The sequence below is a fragment of the Phalacrocorax aristotelis genome, chromosome 2 (assembly GCF_949628215.1).
Source record: "Phalacrocorax aristotelis chromosome 2, bGulAri2.1, whole genome shotgun sequence".
NCBI lineage: Eukaryota > Metazoa > Chordata > Aves > Suliformes > Phalacrocoracidae > Phalacrocorax > Phalacrocorax aristotelis.
Genome location: NC_134277.1, coordinates 5,670,207 through 5,694,308, shown reverse-complemented (window position 1 = coordinate 5,694,308; position 24,102 = coordinate 5,670,207). Strand labels below are relative to the sequence as shown.

General features: G+C 46.5%; 1 protein-coding gene across 2 annotated transcripts in view; it reads left to right on the top strand.

The window, feature by feature from the left end:
* PLCD1 (phospholipase C delta 1) overlaps positions 1–24,102 on the top strand; it is a 55,251-nt gene that overhangs the window by 4,950 nt on the left and 26,199 nt on the right. Inside the window, exons 1-3 of one of the 2 annotated variants that reach the window (XM_075082235.1) lie at positions 4,210–4,485; positions 9,292–9,456; positions 20,451–20,679. In XM_075082235.1, the coding sequence (XP_074938336.1) occupies positions 4,386–4,485; positions 9,292–9,456; positions 20,451–20,679 (494 nt within the window). In that variant the 5' untranslated portion in view covers positions 4,210–4,385. Of the gene's footprint in view, positions 1–4,209; positions 4,486–9,291; positions 9,457–20,450; positions 20,680–24,102 lie in introns of those variants that run through there. The other variant, XM_075082236.1, reaches the window with a different exon arrangement.

The following is a 24,102-nucleotide window of genomic DNA, read 5'->3' as shown; positions in this document are numbered from 1 at the left end:
CAGAGGGAGCAAGAAGGGGAGCGCTGGTGTAGAGAAGCCATTGGCATTTTTTTGTTGGTGGTGAGAAACGGGCTGTTCTCAAGCTCTGCTGTGCCAAGAGCAAGGGCTGGTCCTCGGATGATATGAGGTGTGACTGAAGAGGGTAAAGCTGAGAGCAGCGAGTGGTGTCCTGGAGGTAGCAAGGAAGGAGGAGGGAGTGATTTTTCTACAGGTGGGATGTAAGAGAGCATGAATGAAGTGAAGAATGGACTCCAGAGGGAAAGGCAGGGCAGGTGGGACCCTGCAGACTAGGAAGAAACCTTGCTGTCCTGTCCTCCCAGCAGGGTCTTAGCTGGAAGACAACTTGCCATTGCTGGGACCACACTGATCCCAGGCACAGGGCTGCTAAAGAGCTGATGTAAAAGCCAGGTTGGATATAACCATGGGGTGATGGCAGATGAAAAAAGGGCCTCCGCAGAGGCACTTCACAGGCAACATCAGTGATTTGCAAAAGCACTGGAGAAAACAACTAAATTTTCATCACTTGACAAGTTTTCTGCTTTTCCGAACAGGAGCCGCTGCCCAGTGCTGCAGCTGGTTGTGCTCAGTTCCAAGCAGCCGCTGCACTCACAATACTCCTCGTACTAGGTGTGCAAAAGTAATCCTCAAACTTTATTTACCATTAGGAAGTTCAATTTCTGAGACCTCCATCACCCTAACAAGTGATGGAAAGTTGTCCCATTACTACAGACCAGCTGAACTACAGCTTTCTTAAACGCTCACTGACGCTGTGTTCACCTGGATCGAATGGTCTCATGCTTGCTGAGGACCAGGAATATGTAGGGACAGACATTGCAGTTCATTAATAAGAAGTAATACTTTGACTGTGCTATTACTCTTATTAAAATAATTCTAATGAATTTAGCTGTGGGGGAACCTGGGAGGGAAGGTGAAATTACAGTGTTTCTTCAAAGAACAGCATCATGTAAAATAGACCTATTTTTTTCTTCTTGGTAACAAACAGAGTAAGACACAACCTTTGGCCTCTTTAGTGGGAAAATCTCCTCTTAAAATGACATGTGTTATGTGTTACGTAACTGCCATAGGCATTGCAGTCATAATAGAGTCATTTACATAATGTGTATGATGCAATGGGGAAGTGGTGAGGTCACCACCAGCACAGGTATTTTCATTCCAGTCCTAACTATCGTAAGTCTGGGCAAATCAGCTGCTGACCTCCGTCATGTCACTTGTGTCAGAGGTGTGTAAAGACTATGATCAGTATCAGGGCTGCACCACTTTTGGAGTTACCCAGACATGGCAGTGGTGGGAGACCAGGTCCAGCCCCAAAGAGCTCAAAACCAACCTGCTTCTTCCTCTGTGAAGTGGTAATAAAGCTTCCTCAGCTCCTTGCATAGAATAGTAGAATCATAGAATAACCTGTGTTGGAAGATCATCACAACAAAGATCATCAAGTCCAGCTCCTGACTCCACATCCTTTGCGTAAGGATGTGGTGGAGATTAATTCATTTTGGAGAATTGCCTGAAGAGCTGCCTGTGCATTAATAGTTTTCTCACATAGCCCTTTTCCTACCAGATTCTACAGTGTTTCTATCTCAAGTGCCTGTTTCCTGGATATTAAAGCACTTTGCTAACTTTAGGACCACATTCTGACATCCTCATTCACATCGATTTCCATTTGCTCCGTGAGTAATCCAGCTGGAATCGATAGGATGATTAGCACAGCCCTGATCCTGGGCACGGGAACATGAATAACTTCACTCATGTGACTAGTGCCATTGATTTCCGTGGGATTGGTCATATGGGTAGAATTGCATGCTTGAGTGTTCGCAGGCTTCGGACCCAGTCAGGTGTTACCTGGGGTGAATAAGGGTTGGAGAATTTGTCCAAAGCTATTTGCAGGAATCACTTCCTCCCTTGCCGGAGCGTGACGCAGCATCATGTAACATCAATAAGGAATGCCACGTAACCCACAGTGTCACACTTATCTGTCAGGCTTCGTCTGTGAGATGTGACATTGTCTTTATATGACCTCCAGACCACGATACATCCAGATCTGGGGTTTCCCAAAGCAGGGCTTTTCTGGTCTGATGATCTCATCTTCATTTTAAGAACAAACTGGTTTTAACGCCTTTACATCTCTGGAACCCTCACAACAGCAAAACTCGCACATTGCCATTCTGGAGAAGTATCTAAACTCGGTGAATGCTGATCCTGTGCTCTGTGTGTGTGCAAACTTCAGGGATAGTACAGTGAAATGTTCTCTGAGTGCCCAAAGAGCTCTGAGCAGTGCTGTCACTGGCTCTGCTTATTAGGAATTAATGAGAAAATGAAGCAGAAGAGCTCTGTGTGCTCCCAAATTGACCCCTGTGGGACTCTGGCTGCAGCTGGACAGGAGAGCTGGTGCACAGAAGCAAATAGTTTTGCTAAGGCAAGTACAGGACATTACTCTCTTCCCCACTCCTTTAATTAGATCAATCCTGTCCAGTCCAATGTGGAATATTGGAAGTGCTAAGGGACTGCTAGATGGAAACTACCATGTAGCCATTACATCATGGTGCCCACCTCCTAGTCAGGGCAAAGCAAAGCTCCCAGCTCCCAGGGGAGTGCTACAGGGATTACAGCTCCAACATCCCACCCCTGTATGTCAAGGGGCTCGGAAAAGGCTGGAGGTGTTTCTTCAACCACCCACTGACTGCCTGGCCAACATGTTCAGCAATGTCCAATCCAGAAAAGGCCTTTATTTTCCTTCGCTATCTGCAATTTGTAGTTGCTATGTGTAAATAAGGCATTATTAGTTGTACTGCTGTTCAAGGCCATGCAATAGCTCTGCCTTGTCCCCAGAGGGTTTCTTACATGTGGCATATGTGATTAGTGACTCTGATTCTGTCCCTGTGCTGGTCAAATAACCCAGTCCTCTGTGCTTACCTGTGAGTGTTGGCTGGGCTTCCTTCAAAACGCGGAGAAAGAAGGCGGAGATGGCTGGATCACCAGACACCAGGAACAGGGAATACATTTGTAATAGCTGTGTTGAATATGATGGGGGGCTGGTGATGGAGAGCCTTCGATTAGGTCTCCAGCAGAAACAGACACATGTGGTTCGCTGTCAAGTGTCTTGGCCATATGCTGGTTCTGCCATAAGAGACAGTGACCCCAGGTTGACTCCATCTCCCTGTAGTATCTTCACCCTTGGCTTGCCTGGCAGGGCAGCAGCTAGCAAAGGTAATGACAAAAACCTCTAGTCTGTAACAAGGGCTGTAAACTCACCTAGGATGGAACAGCTTCATAAGTATAGCTGCTGTATTTCATTGCAGAAGGGGTCATGGCTAGGGAAGAGATGGATTCGAGTCCCAGCCATTGCCAGGACAAGGGGTGATGGTCATGAGTTTCAGTGAAGGAAATTTATACTGGTCATAGTGAAAAAATTCTTCACTAAGAACATCTAAGCTCTTGAACAGGGATCTAGATTGGCTGTGGAGTCTCCATCCTTAGAGGTATCCAAAACTCATCTGGACAAGGCTGTGAACAACCTGATCTACCTCTGAAGGTGACCCCACTTTGAGTGGGTAATTGAACTAGAGAGCTCCAGAGGTCCATTCCAAGCTGAATTATTCTCTGATTCTGTGTAATCAGTGACTTGGGGCTTATCCCTGTACCAGATCGCAGGATAAATTTGAATTACAAGAATAAACGCAGAGCTATGTGAAAATGCAGGGTAAGTGACTCACCCAAGTCATACAGGAAATCAGTGGCAGAGAAGACGCTCTCCAGAGACTTAGGAAAATGCTCTTCTCTAGGTGGAAAAAAAACCACCATTAAAACACAGTTTCCAAGCTGCTTTTGGGCTACGTTTGCCCTGGCTAAAAGGTGTTTTTAGCTTCCCCTTCACTGCGTGTCGGTGGGAACAGCACAGAGCAGCTCTGCACAGAAGAGAAAGGGTGGAGCCAAGCTCTCGCTGATCTAGGCATCTGTGGGCAGGCTAAGCTGACAAGCCCCAGGCACTGATTAGGAGCCACAAACATTATTTGGGACTCCTCCAGCCCCTGGAAATGGTGCATAAAAACCCACTGGCATATGACTGTAGGAAAACTTGTTCCTTCTACCTGGGCAGCTGCCGGCAAGCGCCTCTGCGTAACTTTGCAACCAGTGTGTGCTGGTGAGCAAAGCAGGAGGAGAGACTTCCCACGGTTCCACCCCCAGCTGGACTCTGCCCTCCCCTGCCTTCCTCTGCCTTCGCCCTCCCGCTGCCTCCTCTCCCTCCTTGGAGCCCCGTTTGACACTGCACACGCCGGAGGCTCCTGGATGAGCAGGGATCCCTGCAGGGGTGGCGTGGGCCCCCGTCCTTCCCGACGCCCAACACCTCTCCCTGAAACCCACGCTGGATCATGCAGTGCTTCGGAAGGCAGCCCAAGCGCAGCGTGTCCCAGGAAAACATCCTTCAGGAGCAGAGCCGTAGAGTGGCCGCGTTGAATGGCACCAGGCTGGGTAAGGGACGAGTTGGCCAGACCCTCGGCACTTCCACACTCTGGCAGCCGCTTCATTTCTGCCTCTTTTCCTTGTGCAGAGGCAGTGCTCCACCCTAAAGGCAACTCCAAGGTTATTTTTAAACTCCTGCGTTTTCTTTTCCTTTCCTTTGCCTGTAACCACCTGCCAGATGTATAAACCGCTTCATTTGAGGCATCAAAGTGGGACCTCTTTGGCAAAGCGTCTGTTTCCAAATCTCTTGCTGGGGTTTCTGAACTGCCGCTGGTTGAGGGTGTTTGAGGAAGGCAGTGCCCTTTTCCTGCTTGATTTTAGAACTTCTCAGTGGTGTATTGGCAGTTGCTATTAGAGCCCGAGGAACCACTCAGAGGTCTGCATTCACCAGATGAAAAGGAGGAGGAAACCCGGGGAGTTTCATAATGTCTGTGTCTGGCTATGAACTCATTGCTGGTTCCTGCTTTCCGGAGAGACTGCCCAAATGGATCCAAGTCCCTTAATTTCCATGGCTACAGAGGGCAGGTGGAAATGAAAAATCACCATTTACCCACCCAAGTTCTTTGAATTCTATCAGAAAGGCTTTCTGCCCTTTTAAACAGGCAAACCTGAGTTATGTCTGATCTTAAACCAGGTGGGAGAGGGGGAGTAGGCAGGAGGAGGCTTGTTTTATAGTAGCTGTAATTAACATGATTATATCAGAGCAGCAGACTTGCGAGAGAGCAGTGCAGAAATATAGATTATCACTCTCTTCTATAGACATTGTTCTAACTATGTCCTTAGTGAACTCAAAGCCTGGCTTCTGCCGTGACAGCTATCGTTTTATTGTGTTTCCTGCTTGCCGTAAACCTGAGACCGATAATACAAAAGTTAACATTTTTGATGTCTTAGTGTCTAAAGCTTCATAGTGCGTTATATTAACTTCATGGTTATTGCGATGCTCTGTGTGCTTGAGGCACTTCTACCTTTGCCAAATACAATTTTCACTCTGAACTTTACTGCACACTAAAAACATTCTGTTTAGAAAGTGTGTGATTGATATTTTGTGAGGAGGGGGGCCTGATCCTTGAAATGGCTGTGATTTTGCATGCCAAGTATGTATTTGGTATTTTGCAGAGGACGCTAAGCATGACACAGTCCTGCCATGTGTTTCAGGCAGGATTCAGACATTTATTTCAGTGTGATGCTTGTGCTTCTCATGCCTAGTGTTGTTATATAGTTGGAAACCAATATCCTTGTCGTGATGCACAGGACAGGACAATTTCAAAATGTTTACTTTTGAAATTATGCATGTGTATGATGACTCTGGTTTCTTTCATACAAGTTTCCATCGCTGTGAGATGGAGCTCTGGACCACAAACCTCCTCAGCTCCATGGGGCTGTTAGGCAGAAATCCTCAGAGGCTGGTTCATGCATAAAACATGAAATGAGGCTTCTGCTGGGAAAAGGTGTTTTTTTCTGGAAAGCAGTTCAAATGACCAACTGAGAGTAATGTCCCACTGGCACATCAAGGGTGTGTTTGCAGTTCCTGTATCAGCAGATTGAAGCATTTTATGCTCCAGCTCTGGACTAGCAAAATGCTGGTGCTTTGTAAGATAGGAATAGAGAGGCTAAGTGACTGACCCAAGGTCGTTTAAAGAGTCTGTGGCAGTGCTTGGACTGGGCAGAGGAGGCAGGGCCCAAAACACTGGCCCTCTTTCCTGGCCAGTTTAGCTGTCTGAGCTTGAACTGCTGCTAGACAGACACAGGGCAGGCCTGAAACAGGCTGTGTCCACCCGGTTAAGGGGATGACCCTCTGTCTTCTGTGGCCACTGTTGGGTTGTTCAGTCAATACTTGGGGTCACCACTGGCAGAGGTCAACTCTGGGTGGCTGCTATCTGAAACGTCTCCCACATCAAAGGAATGACAGAGCTGTTAGACACCCATGATTAGCCCTCTCACCCTTTCCTGGCCAGACCCGCAATCTCCTAGAGGCCAGCTTGCCTCCATCCCCTCCCTGGCTTCTCTCACTGCCCTCTGACTCACCCTCCCTGCCACCTTTGATCTTGGCCATGCTTTCACCATGCACTGTCCCTCCTCATCTTTCCCTCGTGCTCTTGCGAAGTGCTGTTGCCTCCTTTGCTGAGTCATTTAACCTGGCCTGGTCCTCAGGCACAGAGGCGAAGGATGAGTGCAGGTGCTGCTCCCAACACACAGATCCTCTGAAGAGGAAGGGGAGTTTTGGCCCACACTAATGCACTGGCTGGGCTGTGCAGTGAGCAGGATGAAGGGGTCTGAGCTCCAGCTTACGTCTGATGTATAGATCAAGCCTGGGCGAGAGGAACCTGCCCGTGACCACTGCCTGTGCCCATCCCGATTTACCTGTATTATATTGGTGCAGCTCTTTGGGATGTCCAGGTAGCCTGATGCTTTACGTGTGCTGCATTCAGTGTCCGTGTAATAGAACATGCCACAGTTAACGGGGATTTCTCATTACATGCTTATGCATGTAGGCACCCAAAGGAATTGATGGTTTTCTTGTGTTCCTCCTCATGTCACCTGAGGATGACTTGTCCTCCTCCTGGTCTGACTTGAGTGGTTGGGATCTGAAGAAAGAGGGGATGAGGATGGGAGGCAGAACAAAAATGTGAGTGAATAGGGAGAAAGAAGTTTGTTTCCTCTTGGGAACCTTGAGGGGTACCACAGCGATATTAGTAAGGCTGAAGTCTGTGGCATCTTCTCTGCACTTGGAAGACCTTTGGCTTGGAGAGGAAGCCTCAGCACTACAACTCAGGAGACCAAGGACCTGTGAAGCTGTTGTGGTGTCTGTCCTTCCTCTGGATGGTCTGACCTCTTGCAAACCCCTGGGTATGCCTGAACCTCAGCAAACCCGGAGGGTGTCCCAGAGCCCATAGCTGGGGTCAATCTTTCACCCTTCTGTGCTTTGCAGGAGATGGCTTTTTTTCTTCTCTCTGTGAGTTTCTTTCTGAGGTTTCCAGAGGACAAAACATTCAAATTCTCCTCTTGGGAACCTCCAGACCAGACATGAGCTGAGAGGCCCAGGGGATCCTGTAGCATGGGAAGACACGTAATTAATGAGATAGCTAATGGAATGTAGAGGAAAGAGAGAGGCCACAGCCACCTTTTCAGGATCTCGAGCTCCCACTGAGGCACTTTCAACTCTGGATGCCTCAGCCAGGCTCAGCTCTGGGCATGCTCCTCGGCATCTGCACAACCAGTAAAAAGTGGTGCGGGCAGCTCACAGGGTGGACACTGGACACCCCTAATATTTATCTGTGATGGAGATCCCAGGCTTTCTTTAGCAACCTAAAATGCTCTCTTTAGGCCAACGTACCCCAGCTACAAAGACATGGTGCTGATTTTGGCTGCTGCCACCATGACGCAGCTTGGTGCTCTGCAGCACCTGGCACTTCAGTCTCCTCTATGAATTGTCAGGAGTCTGAGGTTTTGGCCACTTGGACCTCATGCTGAGTTTTGTTTTTCAAGCAGGCCTGAAGTGATGCTTGGTAGGTTACTGCCTTGGCCTGTTTAAAAAACAACTCAAGGCAGCTGTGTCTTCCAGAGAACAAATGCGGTGTCACAGGGGAATGCCACACTGCAATATAAATGTTATTGCATAAATCAGTTAACTTGGGTTGCTGCTTGGTGAGACCCTGCTTTATGTTTACGTAGCATCAGGAAATTTCCCATGCTGTGAGTGTCAGGTGGCTGCAAGTGGCCAAGTGGATATTTGCATCGTCAAGATAAGGTTAGCAAAAACCCCACTGAGTTGGGATGTGCTTGGTCAGTACTATAGAGTTAAATGTTGCTTCATCACCAGCTTTGAACCAGCTTTTTATGCAATGTCAGAGAGATGCAAGGTGCTTATTACAGAAAGCCCAGGATGTGTTTCTCATGTTTCATGCTCTCACCCTCCCCAGCCCACACACTTCAGATCTGTAATTAATGGTTGGTTTGAGGGGCAGATTCTCCAAGGTATTCAGGTATGTGGAAGTAATTTAATGCTGAGACATTCAAAGCCATGTAGAATGCCAAATCCATGTTTTCGAAGTCTCAGTAGATGTGTGTTACCTCTCTAGATGTCTACGTGCCTTCCTGAATCTAGCCTAAGATGTGAAATCTGAAGATCCTGGAACCAGAAGGTCTGGTTATTATTACTTGGCGTTGTGGTGGCCTGGTAGGGTAAGAAGGATAAAGGTCTTCTTGGATACTAGCTGGGCAATGAGGCAAGCATGGTTGCTACCTCACTGATGCAATGCTGCTGGCACCAAACTTACCTCTGTACGTCCTAAGCTTCATGACACTGATCTTCTAAATTCCCTTGTGGATAGGAGGGGACTGCTTGCCAGAGAAGACAGAGAGATATCTTTGTGTATTCCTGTTTCCCCAAAGGAAATTTGTTGCAGAATAGATTTGATATCTCATGAAAGTTCCTGACAGTACTCCAATTACAAGTTACACAAATTGCTTTCCTTTTCTTCTACTGTTTTGTTGTTGCTTTTGTTGCTGTTTTTGCATGCTAACATTAGACTATATTTGCTGGGAAGAAGATATTTTATGTTTGTAAGCCACCTGAGAACTGTAGTATAAAAGTGGTTGCACTCAATCTAAGAAATCTGCAAGGCCTCAGCCTCTTTTGTGAGCATAAATTTTGGCATGGCAGGTTTCTGGGTCTCTCTGCTCTGCCGTCCTCCCCGGACCTGCGTGCACTGCAGTGGTCTATGTCTGTGATTCGCGTCCTGTGGAAGGGAAGACCCTATGTGCATCATTTCTTGAGTTAACTCTTACAACATTACCTCTACTGTTTCTCCACAGGCCTGAAAGATGACAAGGATCTGAAGTTCCTCCTGAAAGGCAGCCAGCTGCTAAAAGTGAAGTCAGGCTCTTGGAGAAAGGAGCGGTTTTATAAGCTCCAAGAGGACTGCAAAACCATATGGCAGGAATCGAAGAAGATGCTGAGATCTCCAGAGTCACAGATCTGTAAGTAAAGTTTGCTTCGTTACAGGCATGGGACACTGTGGGGAAGAGGTGCTTGGGGTGAACCAAGACCATCATGCTTGTGGTGTGGAGGTAGGGCTTGGAGCAATGAGACCAGATTCTTCGCACCTCCTGTAACACACAAGCTAAGTGATGCTGTCAGCTCTGGAGACAGCTGGGAGGAATCTGCCGAGTCAGGAATGGCCACATTTCCCAAGTTCATGAGCTACCACTTCAAATTACTGTGGGGTGGGCCACGCTGGGCTCAGCAGCCCTGCCTGGCTCCCTTCCTCCCCAAAGCAAGAGTTCAGGTTACTCAGATGCCCAAGCCCTAATGCTCAGTGTGAGACACGGCTTGAGCATTGGCAGTGTGGTTTGGTGCGCTTGGGTCTGAGCTCTGCTGGGATGCCTCTTTTCTGCCTGCAGCTCCTGGGAAAGCTGGCATTTAAGCCTCACAATGGAACCACAGAGATGTGGAGATCCAAGGGCTGGCAGGAGATCTTTCTGGGAAGGAAAGCCTGTTCTCATCCTTATCTTGGAAACTCAGAATGTGGCTCATTGTAATAAATCCAGATACGACATTCACCATTGTACGGACACAGTGAAAACCACTCTGTGCCAACACTGGGGCCGTAATTGGGACAAGGAGTCCAACTATGCAGTCAAAATAGGATCAGGCAGAGCGTGTGTCTGTTTACATCTGTTTTTTCTTCTCATTTGGTATTTTTCTGACATATTTCTGTGTCACTAATCATCACAGTCTTGTAAAGCCAGGAGGTATATGAATAATGTGGAATATATTTTCTGCATTTTGAAATGTAGAACACGCTGCCCATGTTATTTACACAATTTTTTTGGTAACAGTCACAATCAACTAAATAAAGGGTGGGTCTTCCAAATTAGCCCCATCCCACAAGCAGTGATAAGGTCTTCAGTAGGAGGAGTAAGGTAGGAGGGGAAAATAGGTTTGGTTTATAACCCTGACAACAACCCTCTTCTCACATGACCTTGGGGACTTTATTTAATCTCATTGTGCATCCTTCCCCACACATTTCCTTTCTCCTCCTCTGTCTAGCTACAAAAGGCTTTGGCATAGAGGCTGTCCCTTACACATTCCTGTATAAGGATGTCCTTGGGCCATGCCCAGCATGGCAGGGTCCTGAGCTTACCTGGGCTGTTTAGGTACCAGTGCAATAACCCATGATAACAACAGCAAATGCAGAAGCTTTAGTGAACGTTTACACCCTAGGAATGCCTGCTCTGTTGAGCATTGTCCCATATAAAAGCAAAGGGCCAGATAATATCTTGCTATAAAACAAACAAGGACATGAGCTGAGAAGACTGACTTTCAGAGCCTGCTTTCCTGTGCTCAGAGCCAGCAGTTTCCAAATGATGGGGGCTGAGAGCAACTCCAGTAACAGTCCTGTCCCCACCTGGTTCTCTGAAGTAAAAGGGAAGGGGTCCTTATGCTGTGGATCCAGGGACCTTGAGGTCTGCTTGGAGAAGCATTGGTCGAACCCATTGCCTCCACTCCTGGGGCGGTGGCAGGGAAAGCTGGCACAATGGTAACTTTTTTATATACTGAGCTGCAATAAGAGCCCTGCAATGAGATCAAATCCTTTGAGCTCAGGTAAAGGTAGGGAGTGTGTCTGCGTGGGTGTCGATTTGCAGCGGTCAAGATAGACTTTGCTAACTGGGCACTACCAATGTTGCCACACTGCTGGAGATAGAAGCAGTGCCACTGCAGGAAGGAGAACTTGCTGTGCCCTGGGAGTGTCCTCAGTGCAAAGTGAAGGTGGGGTGATACTGTCTACCTGCTCACACCTGCAAGTATCCTCCCTAATGCCTCCATGCATGTACACCTTTCCCAAGAGAAAGATTCCTTTTTTTGACATTGTGATAGCAGGAAGGGAGACAGAGCAGTGAGGCAGAGCTTGTCCTCACTGCTTTGGAAAAGCAAGCTCTGGCAGGGCTCCAGCAGGGCTGGCTTTGCACCCGTACACCCGGCTGGCTGTAGGGGCATGCCTGGTGCCAGGCTGCAATACCACGTGTGCTGGGGCAGGCTGTGTCCCACATGCTCACAGGAGGATGTAAAACTGTGCCTGCAGTCGTGGCGCGAGCTTTCAGGGGGGTTGGAGGGCCATCTCCGGGCTGATTTTGACAGGTGCTCTGGACACACCTGAACATGGAAGTCAACAAGAGAGATGAGTACTGGATGGACGCCTGCCCAGTCCCAAGTCGTAACCACAAGGACACCCATTTTCCCATGCACTTCTCCTCAGTTGGTCCTCTAAGACCTTCAATTCCCAAGTTTTCAAAGTGATTGCTGGGTTTGAGTTTCTTTCGTGAGCTTTTAACTTCACCAGGCTGCTTTGGGTTTAGGTATAGAAAGGATTACCCCTGGTTAGTATTGTTTTCTCTGGCGAGCTCTATCAGTACGGCTGCCGCCTTATTTGGTCCAGTGTGTGTAGGTGGTCAAAAAGCAGAGGAAGAGTGCCAGGTCATGATTTGATACTCAAAATCAGGGATTTCAAGGCGAGTCTCTTCAGAGGGTCACCCTTCCTTGTTAACAGACAGCAACTTTGCCCTCTGGTACAAAGCCTTCCTAAAACTGCAGATAAGCTGCCTTTTTAGGAAGGAAAAAGAATGAGCAGAATGGAAACTGGGAGGTTTTAGCAGCAGGTCTAATCTTATCTGCAGCCTTGCTGAGAGCAAGCAGATGGAGGCACCTCAGAGCGACAAAGTCTGGGTAGAGTAAGGGTTATGGTTTTGTTTGGAAAGTTTCCTGTTATTCCTGCTACTGTTCTTATAATCATGCAGAAAAGCTGTTTGTAAACCACTGTGTGGTGGTGTCTAGTAGATAAAACTGGGGACTGCCAAGGTTAGACAGAAGAAGCTCAGATGCTTGAAATTAAATAACCCCAACGTATCAGGGTTGTCACAGGCACAGATGTTGCCTGGATCCAATACGTGGGGTACAACCAGTACCTTCCTCTGTTGCCTTTATTTTAAACAACTGGAAATTTAGATTGGATACTTTCTTGATAGCTGTATTACCCACAGGGCTTCTTGGGGGATAGGCTGCCATTCCAATGTGATTTCTATACAGGTAGAATATAATCCATCTTTTATTATTTTCCATAGTCCATTATTTTTCAGTATGCTCCATTTAGGCCCAAAGAAACAGTGGGTTTTTTTCCAAAAGTCCCTGAAGCATCTTAAGTGGTCAGTTTTCCAACAAACATATTATGCCCTGTGCTTACTCTCTGGTCAGCTCCCATAGAAACATGGGAGCGCTGGGCACAAAGGGCTCAACAAAAGCACTTTTAAAATCCCTTTTTCACCCTATCCTGCTACATCCCGTCTGAGCTGCGTACCAGGCCCATAAACACACTGCTGCTCTCTCTTATCTTAAATGTGTAGAGCGACAGTCAGGGTGGATGTTTCTTTGGCCCATGAGATTTTTACACATGGGACAGCTTTCTCCCTGGGGCCGAGACGACAGGGTTCAATTGGAGGATTAACAGTTTTGGGGCAAAGAAAAGGTTTGTGCGAGGGGGCTGGTAAACAGCCAGTTCAGTCAGAGCCTGTTCACTCCTGAGCGTCACTGTGGTGGGAGGGAGGGGATCCAAAGGAGGCAGAGGGGCTTGTGTTCAAAAAGGAGCAGCCTCTCAGTAACACTGTCTTGTTTAGCTGTGGTCAAATATCGGGTCTCATCTACGCAAGAAAAAAGCGCAAAAAGGCATGTGCTGCTCTCAGTGAAATCGATTTTTGAAAGTCTTTTCCTAAACCAGGTTAAATCCCTGGTTTGACCTCACTTAAGCCAGAGTCAATCCCTTTAAAAACTCTCTGAACTTGGGGATTTGTAGGGATGGTTGAAAACTTTCCAGTGAAGCATCCTTGTGAGCGTTTGGTGGAGAAGCAGAATATTCAAAGCCAGAAGGAAAAGACCTAATGAGTTGTTTAGATTTAACGGTGTTATAGGGGAGCCCCAGAGAAGCCGGTGCTTTGCTCCCTCCTGCACCCTTTCTCTGCTGGAGGCTCAGGGAGATGACGTTTCCCATGACAGCCGTGAGTGAGCTTCACACATTGTACCAAGGATGACTCACTGGGGGTGCATCGTTGAGTCACAAATTGTGTAGTCAAGAAAGAAGTTTAGGAGTTGTGGCTGAAATATTTTCATTTCTGGCCAAAAGCTTTACTTAGAAATGACTATTGTTGGGGTTTTTTTCTGTATTTTTGTTAAAAGAATCCGTTTTGGGAGCAATTTACAGAGGTGAGCTAAATTCAGTTGCACAACTAAATGTTGTAAGTGATGATTGTATTATTATTTAAAGCAATGAAATTGATAATTTGATCTAATGATCCTTACTATTTGTCTAAAATCCTTAGTATTAAAAAGGCACAGAATTTCTGCCACTTCCTTTGACTTCCATCCCAGTTACAGGATATTTTTGCATGGTTTAAACATAGTAAGTTATAGTACTAAACAGAGTAAAACCTTTATGTTTATAGCCTACTACTGGTGTTCAGCAGAAAGCTTTTTCCTTCATTTTTGAGTGCCTGTGACATTTACTAACACCCTTAAAATGCCATGCGAGGAACATACCATACCATATTTGTGGAAGAATGAACAATTGTCTCCATTGAATTAAAGCCCTAAACATGCTTGCAGAAGAACAAAAGGACGTAATATTGCCCTGTTCTTGCTCAAGCCGAGAAGTGAAAACTTTAAATTGTTCACAATAATTGGCTAAAGTCAACAGAAAGGCTCAGCAACCCGTACACACACAGAGCAGGCAGTTGACTGCACCGACACCTTCCTTCTGGAGCTGGTTAGGCAGTTTCTTTAGGAATCATTGCTTTACAGTCAGGCATGTATTTGTCCCTGGAAAAATATTTGCTGATGTGAATGTGTTTTGCAAGGCATCCGTCAGCTGCGAAAACAAAACCGTCTGTCTGTGGGTCTCATTAGTTTTTATCAAAATCACTCAACCCATAAACCAAGTCATTTCAAATGCAGGGCTGCCTGTTTTTTTGATTTAATTGTGAATCAGGCCAACGCGTGTGTTGCTGGGACAGTTTTCATCACAGGCAGTGCGCTGACAAATATTGACCTTATTCTCCACAGCATATGTTAAATGCAAAGACAGAAGCGTTGAGAGCCTTAGATCCATATTTAGCGGCACTGTAATGGCAGGAGAAGTAGGAACTAGTTACAGAAATAGTTTGCAGGGCCCTGGTTGTGATGTGTGGAAGGAATGTAAATACAGATCACTCTATTTACATTGACGCCGCGAGCTGTGATGGGTAGACAGAAAGATTGGGTAAAGATCTTATATTAAAAGGTATTTCCAGGCAACCTGTAAAATTACATATGCATTACATCAGTGGCTGTCAGCTGGTGACAGACACCAGCAATGAGGGCAGACTGCTGTGCAGCACATGTCAAGTTAAAACAACATGCTGAGCAAGTCAGTGGAGGGGGAGAGGGGAAGAGAACGGATGAGGAATCAGCAGCTGGGACCTGCAGTAATTCATGCACAGGGAGATGAGAGAGCACTGCAGTCAGGGTTATGGAGGCACAACACAGTGGGACTCCTGCTAAACCCACCCTTGAATCGGTGAAGTGATGAGGGTGATGGATAGCCTTTGGTGTTCCCAGTCCAGGGAGCTGACAGTTCCCCAGCTCCTGCTGATTACAAAGGTCCTGATCCCAACTGTGTTTGGCCATTAGCATCAGCTACCTAAGGTGAAACTGAAATCAGCTAAACTGCTTTTTCTGGGGTGAAACCAAAGAGAGAAGTGGCACACAGTGCCAGTTTGCCCCATGTGCTCCGCGTGTTGCGAAATCCATGTAGTCTGGCTGCAGCCATCCTGGCTGGCAGGGCAGTCCTGGGGTCAGGTAGTGGCTTTCATCTGTTCTTGACAAGGTGCTAAGTCAGCCTGGCTGAGCTGCAGCTGGTGAAGGTCTGATCTCTCTGCAGACACGCAGTATTGTGTGCAAATACGGTGCAAGCTCTTAGCAGCTGAGTACATTTCTCATCTGCTTTTCGTGACAGTAAACAGAAGTGACTTACTGAGGCAATTAGAGGGGGATGGAGTAATTCAACATGACTGGATGCCACATTGCAGAGACCACTTGCTAATGACAGGGAGGTAGGGTAAGGAAAGGAAGTATCTGAGGAGTATTTCCCCCAAAGTGAAAAAACTGCCCCCTCCTCTCATGAGTAACTGTTGGCCAAGGCCAGCTCTTTTGGCTGTGCCTCTAAGTCTCTGTACGTCGACATTCCTCTCCCTCTTTATAACCAAAGGCCCAAGGAAGGAGAAGCACTGTTTTGTCCTCATCCTTCACTTGCCCAGAGGTTTGAGTGTGGTCAGTTGTTTTCAGGCAAGATATGAGTTCAGTTCCTTATTCTCTCTCTTTTCTGTAAGACACTTGAAAAAGTATCTCCTCTCAAAGGACTGACTGTCAGACAGGAGGAAGGTAAAGGGTGATTGCTGTCTGCCTCCATTCCTCCTTTCCCTGTAGTCTTTAGGATTACAAAAGTGTTTTACTGTCCATTCTTCCAGCACAGTCTGGGCATTTCACCTTAGGAGCAGTGACTGGAGAAGGGATTGAGAGGCCAGTGGCCAGGGCTCGTCTCTCAGACAAGTGCTCTAATCATTAGGCACCTCGTCAGGCTTGTCCTTCTGGCTTCTCAACACTTGTATTTTTGGCTGCCCAATGCCTTACAGTGCATACGCGTGACTCGGATGCACCCCTGAAGCCTGAAACTCTGGGGTTACTGCTGTCAGGGTGATGGGGGGATTGAATTTGTGTCCCTCTCCCTACCACTTCTTGCAGGAACGTTCTCACACAAGTGGCCGTCCCCTCGCAACGTACACGTAGGGCTGAAATACTTGCACTGGGATGTGTCTGAGGGCACCTCGTGGAGGGTGCTGCTGGAGGGAGGTGGGGAGCCTTTTGTGCAGGGGCTACTTGAAGGCAGAAACTAAATTCTGTGGCACTGGGGAGCTTTGGGGTCAGGCAGAGGCACGGGTGAGACTCTGCATCCACTCAGCAAGGGTTTGTGGGTCACTGTTCTGGGCTTGGATACTTGCAGACTCTCTAAGTCTGGTTACAGGCACATCAATGTGAACCACAGCTTTTGTTTCCCTTTGAGATGTGTTCCTCATCCTGCACGAGCTTGCAAGTGTAACAGCAAGTTCCTTGAAAGCCATGAAGAGAGAAATCCAAATCAAAAGAGACACCCAAAAGATATGCATTGGTTGCTTGAAAACATCATGGCTGTCAAAACTGGCCTCCCGCATCCTGCAGGCCTGTCTCATACCTGCCTGCTAACGCCACGGGAGAAACAGAAGGGCACTGGGCCAAGAATTAGCAAGGGAGGAGCACAAGGGCAGTGCCCAGTGGTGAAAACTGTAAGAAGGATTAAAAAGAGAGTTCTCAACACCTCCCTGAGACTAGTTCAGACAGGAATAACTTCACCAGCTCCAGGGAATGCTGCTGTATGTCCACGTCAGTGGGGAGCCTTCGGCTGTGGCACTGGCTGAGTGGCATCCGCAGCAGCCAGGAAGGCTGACCACGATGTAACCTGTTTGGCTTGATGTCTGGAGGCCAGGAAGGACACAAGCTTCCTTGTGTTGTGCTACATGTTTTGGGCTTTACACAAACCACCTCTTCAGCAGACGTAAACACTCAGGAGAAGTAGATCCAAACTTCCCAGATTCTCTTCTGCTTGTGGTTACCTCCCTGCCGTGGCATGATGGGGAAGGAAAAAGGAGGTTGCAGGGATACGTGGTTGATGGGTATTTGCTGTGAGTGTTCCTCTGCTGTGAAACGTCTCTGTCCCCCAGTTATTTCTGATTTCTCCTTGCAGATAGCTCAGCTGAGCACACAGTTAGTTTGGGCCTGCTAATACAGTACGCTCACCGTCTGGGAGCAGCCGATAATGTACTCATGCTGGGTTAAGATTTTCCAGAAAAGAGATAATATTTGCAGATGGCTTGGGCAACATCTTTGGCTTTAGCTTTTTTATTGGTAGATGAAAGCAGTACACGCGGCTAAGCTATGGAAAAGCTTTAAAAAGTGTCCTCCCTTACCCTGCTTTTTTAACAGTTCTTGTGTTGATAGTTTCTCTCTACAAGTCTCTTGCTTGACTACAGTAGACACCAATCCTGTTCTTCAGCCTTCCTTGTACCTTTTCTGCATCCAGGAGCTCTGTGCTCTCTATCATCCTCTTCTCAGCATACCCCAAAGAGATCAAGGCAGCCCTTCCAGACACAGGTTTTTAATCTTTTTTTCCTCCCACACAGCTCTCTTTTCCAGTGGATTCGCTTTGCCAGGTAATGGTTTCCAAAGAATCCATTCTAAATTTCCAATATTTAACATCAGATTTTCTAGTCTTGGAAACACTAGGTCGTTGCCAACCCAAAGTTTAGGGATTGATTGCACAAGCAGACTAGCTAGTCATTCTGAAGGGACAATAACTCTTATGAGCCAAGCAGTGGTGAGCAGCTGGCAGGTGATGAGGAACAACAGGATGATCCTTCCACTTGCACGGCCATAACCACAGGAGCCCGGGAATGGAGGAGAATCACCTGCTTACGGACCACCTGCATGGCATACATCTGCATCTAGGATGCTCAGCCTGGAATACCTTTCTGGTCAAAGGTCTGCTGTAGCCATGGATTAAGGATATGATTTATCTTACCCTTTTTTTGTCTAAATAGGACAGAACATTTGTGTTCCAAAAGCTTCTTTTTTTTCCATTGACTATAAGAGAAGCCTAACTAAACTTTAGACTTTTTGACTGAACTGAATCCATCCAAACACGATAGCATCCTTTATATTAAGGGTGTAGTTCTACCTAAGGCATAATCATTATCATTTGCCCAATGCCCTATTTAACTGGCAAAATCACTGGCGAGGCAGCCCAGCTGAAAAGAAATTGCAGCCCTTTTCTTTCAAGGATGGTTTTAGTACTCAAAACCATAAACTTTCACTCCAGGGTAAACTGGCCAGATAACATAATTCCACAGCAGCCCAACCTTTTCCTCCCCTCCTGCCTCCTGACTGATCAACTGTTGGCCTTTACAAAGTGATAATAAAAGAGCACATAAAGATAATTGCTCATAATTGTCAGGGAGGAGCTTTGTCAGCTCCAGGAAGGTCCTCATGGTGTGTTCTTGTACGGGAACCAAACCAGCAAGGTGCTGTGGAAGATGTTTGACCACCCCGAAATGTGGTGAGAGTTTAAAGCAAATGTCAAGTACTGGTTTTGGAAAGTCACTGATTTGTGAAGACTGAAGTTTTGGGTGTTTTTTTTGTTTTGTTTTGTTTTGTTTTGTTTTTTTATTTCTGGTTTGTTTCGTTTTGGTTCCCCGCCCCCCCCCCCCCCGCCCCATCATCATGGCTGCCCTGGGAAAAAAGGAAAGTTTTCAAACTCTGATAAGCATCTGATGAATTCTGGATGATCCCAGGGCAGCAGTGCTAAAACCATGGAGGGTGGATACTGAGTTATGTTTTTCTGCAGTGTTGACTTTGAATGAACTGGGCACTTTAATGGTGAAATTGCAGCAATTTAAATGAAGGAGCGCATAAAATGGATGTTTAAAGGCAAGTGCCTCCTATTCAGATAAACAGTGGGGATATTTTACACTCACATACTGCTTTTCAACAAAGCTTCTTCAAGATAAGCACAAATAAAATCAATCTCAAACATCTGTGTCACAGAAAATAATTTTTATCTGTTTTATACAGTTTGAGGTACGGAGAAGTTAAATCTTTTTTTTTTTCAAATTCCTGTGATCATGTCTATTTCTTTGCATGTTTGTTACAGAAGAAAGCTGAATATCTCTGACGTGTTGCCTTTTCTATATGTGCCCTGAGATGGTATTGGTAGATGTCTGCAAAATGTTAACAGGTCTGTCTCCCACCCAAGAAAATGCAATGAGATTTTCTTGGTTATGGGCTCCAACACTGCAAACATTTTTTGCCGTCTATTGTGTGTATTCAGCCTTTCCTCAGTGTTCAGTTTCTCAGCGGTCAAATGTGATTAAGCAGTTTCTGCCCTTTCCTCTCAGTCCTTTGTAGATGTATTCAGTGGCCCATCAACTCCATGACAGACAAAAAGAGGCTGTGTATGCTGCTGGGAGCTTGTCTGATTCCAGCAATGTTTAAGGGCATCTGCATTCTCTCAGGGGCAATGTAGGGTGTCTCCGTTACTTACATTTATGTAACAACATAGTCTCTTGAATGCACTGCTCTTTCTGGATTGCCTGTGTGTGCATTTTGCAAACTTGGTGCGACTTCAGGGCTCATTTCCGCTAGCTGAAGGGCAGGGATGGACATGGGGAAGGATAGTCGTGAAAGCTGTGTTTTGCTTTCTTACAGTGAGGAGGATCAAGCCTACCCTTGACAGGGCTGAGGACAGAGTATGGGTGATACCGAACTACTCTGAAGCTTTGGTCTTTGCCTCCTTAATTTGCACTAGTGAGACTGAGAAGAACATACGGGATTTTAAATTTTACCTTCTCACTCTTTTGCAAAGTAAAGAATGACTGTTTTGGTCCCTGCCCTCCTCTGAGGTGATGTTCACAGGGAGGCACAGCTCCACTCTTCCCACTTGCAGATGGGGGCAGAGATCAAATCAGAGGTGGTCCAAGGACTGGAACAGAATTCTTGGCAGTGATTTGTATCTCATAAACGTGATATCACAGTATGGCATCTAGTACATATTCTGCTTCTTTGTTAAATAAAGAACGTGGGGAAATAGTTTTAGTTGTGGGTATTTTTTTTTAATTTCTTGCTGTTTCTGCTCCTTTTGATTTGAGCTTTCTTTAGTACAAGGTCTGGGGAAGGGGGGAAAGGGAAAGTAATCCTCCAGAGGTTGCAGGAAAAGGAGAAAGACTAATTTCTTAATATCCCTCACCAAGCAGAGATAAGGCTGACTGAACCCTTGCTGACAGCAGGCTCTGCTTTCTTTCCACAGTCTCCATTGAAGATATTCGGGATGTGAGGTCAGGCCATAAAACAGAAGGTATGGAAAAATACGCCAAGGATGTCCCAGAGTATCGCTGCTTTTCCATCATTTTCAAAGACCAGCGGAAAAACCTGGACCTCATTGCGAGTTCAGAGGATGATGCCAACCACTGGATCTCCGGCCTTGGGAAAATCATAGCCCACAGCAACTCCATGAATCAGAAACAGAAACTCCAACAGTATCCTTTGTCTTGTAAAGTGATTAATAACACACAAAGATGCACTTGTCTTTCTCTGTGGGTGGAGATAACAGACTAACCCCCTTTTTTCCTGTTGCCCTGGGCACTGAGTTTTCTCTCACACTGATTTTGCACCCGGGCAAACTCCCTGGTTTCCAGTGCTTCTTTTCCCTGTTTTACAGTGATACAAGCAAGCGTGGATTCAGGCTTCACATACCTCCTTAAGCAAAGAATTGCCTCTTTCAGGAAGCTCCAGATAAAACAATCATTATTTTTTGTATTCTTCAGGGGTCTGTTTCACTTGCATTGCAGTAAACTCCAGGACAGGCACTTCTTGGCAAGGCATGAAAAGCCTGTACTGTTTATCATGTTTCTCAATAACACAAGGCGAGGGAACTGATTCTTCTCTTCTGGCTGCCAAATTTACTCTGGGGTAGCTCCACTGACTTTAGTGAGATCTCTTCTTATTTGCCTCAGCATTGGAGGAAGTTTTGCCCTGAAAGAATTTGCAATTGCTGTAGTGACAATGCAGAATTGGAAAGGAAAGCTAGCAGAGCAGGAAAGGAGAGTGAATTAGTTGTGAAATGGAGAGTGAATTAGTTATTGGGTGAAATCCTGGCTCTGCTGAATTCACAGGGAATTTTCCCTGGGGTTGCATTTCACTCAATAAGTTGCTTTGCGACTACAGGTCTCACATACATATAAAAAGAGAGGATATCTGTGGGTGCAGTTTTTGATGGATTTTCTGCAGTCCCTGTGTGTCTGAGGCCCTGACCGTGACATATGAACCTGTTGGCCAATTTCACCCTGATTTGACAGAGCCACAGCAGTCATAAAATATTAAGTTCCTTTAAGCTTCACAAAGACAGGCATCCAGCTATCAGAGAGGAAACCAGATAGCGCACTCAGTGAGAGAAGGCTGCGTGAGCTTCATGCCTCGCTCAACATCAAAGCGTCTGTAAAGAGGAGAGGAGATGCCAAATCCTCAGCGGGGGAAAATCACAAAGCTGGAGTCTCAGGCTGAGCAGGCACCAGGGAATCTTGCCCCCAGTCAAGGCTTCACTCCATGTGAGTTCCCTGCTGGGTAGTAATGTACTGATGACGAAGGAGATGGCACTTAAATGCTGAGATTTCAACAGGCTTTACTCTTCTATGGATTCTCTGAAGTCTAATAAGCGCTTGCACAACCATAGTGCTGTTCGTTTGAAGGAATCAGACTCCATTAGTTCTGACGTGCACGGGATGCTGTGTTTATTTCCTGCACTATGAGTGTCTTTTTGGGTGGTTTTTCAGGCTCTAGGCTGTACGGTCATTCATCAGCAGTGCTATCCGTTGCGTGTTCGTGGTGGTAGGGAACAGTCCCTAGACGAAATCTTGCAACTTTGGTGCAGTTGGAAATGCTGCACCCTGGCAGTTTTCCTTTTAAATGTGAAGGGTCTCCCCACCCCACAGTGTGTGAGGAAAATCTGGGCTACAGGAAGTTGTCCCTGAAGCTTGTCAAATTGAATAAGTTATTGAAAAACTTCCCCATAAGAAGATACAAGATTGCTAAGGGGGGAAAAAATAACAATGGCATTAGCAAGGGAAGAAGGCTGTAAATTTCCAGCATGGAAAAGTGCCTCTCTGTCTTTGGAAAGCAGAATTGAAGCTAAATAGGGTGGGTAGGCAAGCCATATTTCTGGAAGAGTAATTACCGTGCAGTGCTGGCTTCCAATCTGGGATTGTCTCAGGCCGTTTAACGTAACCTGGAATTATAGAACAGCATGATTTCTCATTTGAAATTTGATGATATTTAATTAAAGCCTGGGATTTTAAATTTAGTCTGTCTTCACTTGGGTTTGCTCGGCAGCGTGGGCTTACTCAGATCTTCCTTAAACCTTAGAAGTGTTCTCCATGTGTGTGAGCACAGAAGGGGAAGGGTCAGTAGGTGAGAAGTGTTGTGTCCCCTGCCCGTCCCCCATGACTGGAGAGTTGTCTTGCGGTGTATCTTTTCCAGCCCCCAAAACCTTGCAAAGCAAGTAAGGAATGAGCAAGATTTTGAAAACAAGTACTGAAAGCAAAAACCTTGCTAGTTTCATATGGGGTTTGTTCAGTTTATAAGGTGATGGGGTTGCATGTGGTAGCAAGGGACTTGATTTGGTGTCTTTATGTGTCCCTTCCAGTCCTGTATTCCTATAAAGATAAAACTCCCACATACTTTATGAGTACGTCTGATGTTCTTATACATACAGTACTGTTTCATTAAGCCTCAGATTCAACCCTGCAACAAGGTGGCATAGCTTATTTAGCAAATGTTGCAGGTATGTGTGCAGGGAAGACTTTAGACCAGAAAATATAGGCGCCTTCTCCTTTGATGCTGAGATTTATGTACGAGCTTTTCTTCTGGTTGCAAATCACTTATCATAAGTTTTGCAACATTTCTGTTCTGAGCAGTGGGATATCTGCCAGATAGTTTCAGTCATCCCTCTCTGGTTTCTAATAGAAAGCTGGTAGCCCTGAAGCTGGCAGGTCCTTTAAAAACAAAACGCAGGAAGCAGGCTCTCTCCGGGTGTATACAGGAACGGGAAGTGCTTTTTCCTAGTCCACCCAGGCCCAGCTAGGCCTGTAAGGTGAAAGGAAGACCCACAACCAGGGCTGCAAAATGGTGCTTGTATCAGATAAGAAGAATTTAAATCGAAGTGCCTCGTTCATCCAGTTGATGAATCTCTCTCAAACCTGAGGGGATCCAGCTGCATCGGGAGTTTGGGTGTTTTGGGGACTGACACTGCTGTTTGCTGAGGCCCCAGTTGTCTGTAGTCTCTTTTTACTCTGTTTGCTTCTTGCCCTTGCAGTGAGAAGGGGCCACTGTGTGCCTATGCTCTTCGTGGGCTCTCTGATTTCCCTCCTACATTGCTCAGCCTCCTTAGGAGGGATATAACAGGAACATCCTCCATTCACAGGCAGGACCTGGGCATACTCTTCTGTAGGTGCATTTACTGCCTTCCAGAGTCATCTCTGGTTATGTGCATGACCTCTGGGTGCTCATGATCAGTGGAAATGAATTCAGACATTTACAAAAAGGTGGGTTTTTTGCAGTGGTTAGAACAAAAAGAGTAGTTTGTACACACAGTTAGTGTTACCCAACCCTGCTGCACACCTCTGGCCGTGACAGACTGGATTTCCTTTTGGCTCACTGGAGTTGCACGTTACTCTTGCCTGTTATTTTTAGGGAAGGCTGTGAAGGGGAGCCGAGGAGTGGGGGTCGGGCATGAATGGGTGGCACCACTGTTGGCACCACGTTGACATGCTGAGCAGATGCTCTTTGGGGCACAGCTGGCGGAGGGGGTGTTCTCCACCCGGGGGTGGATGGTGGTGTGTGGTGGATGATGGTGGCAGAGTGACCTCTGTGCGTGCGAGCTTCATGACTCAAGCTTGGTTTTCTGG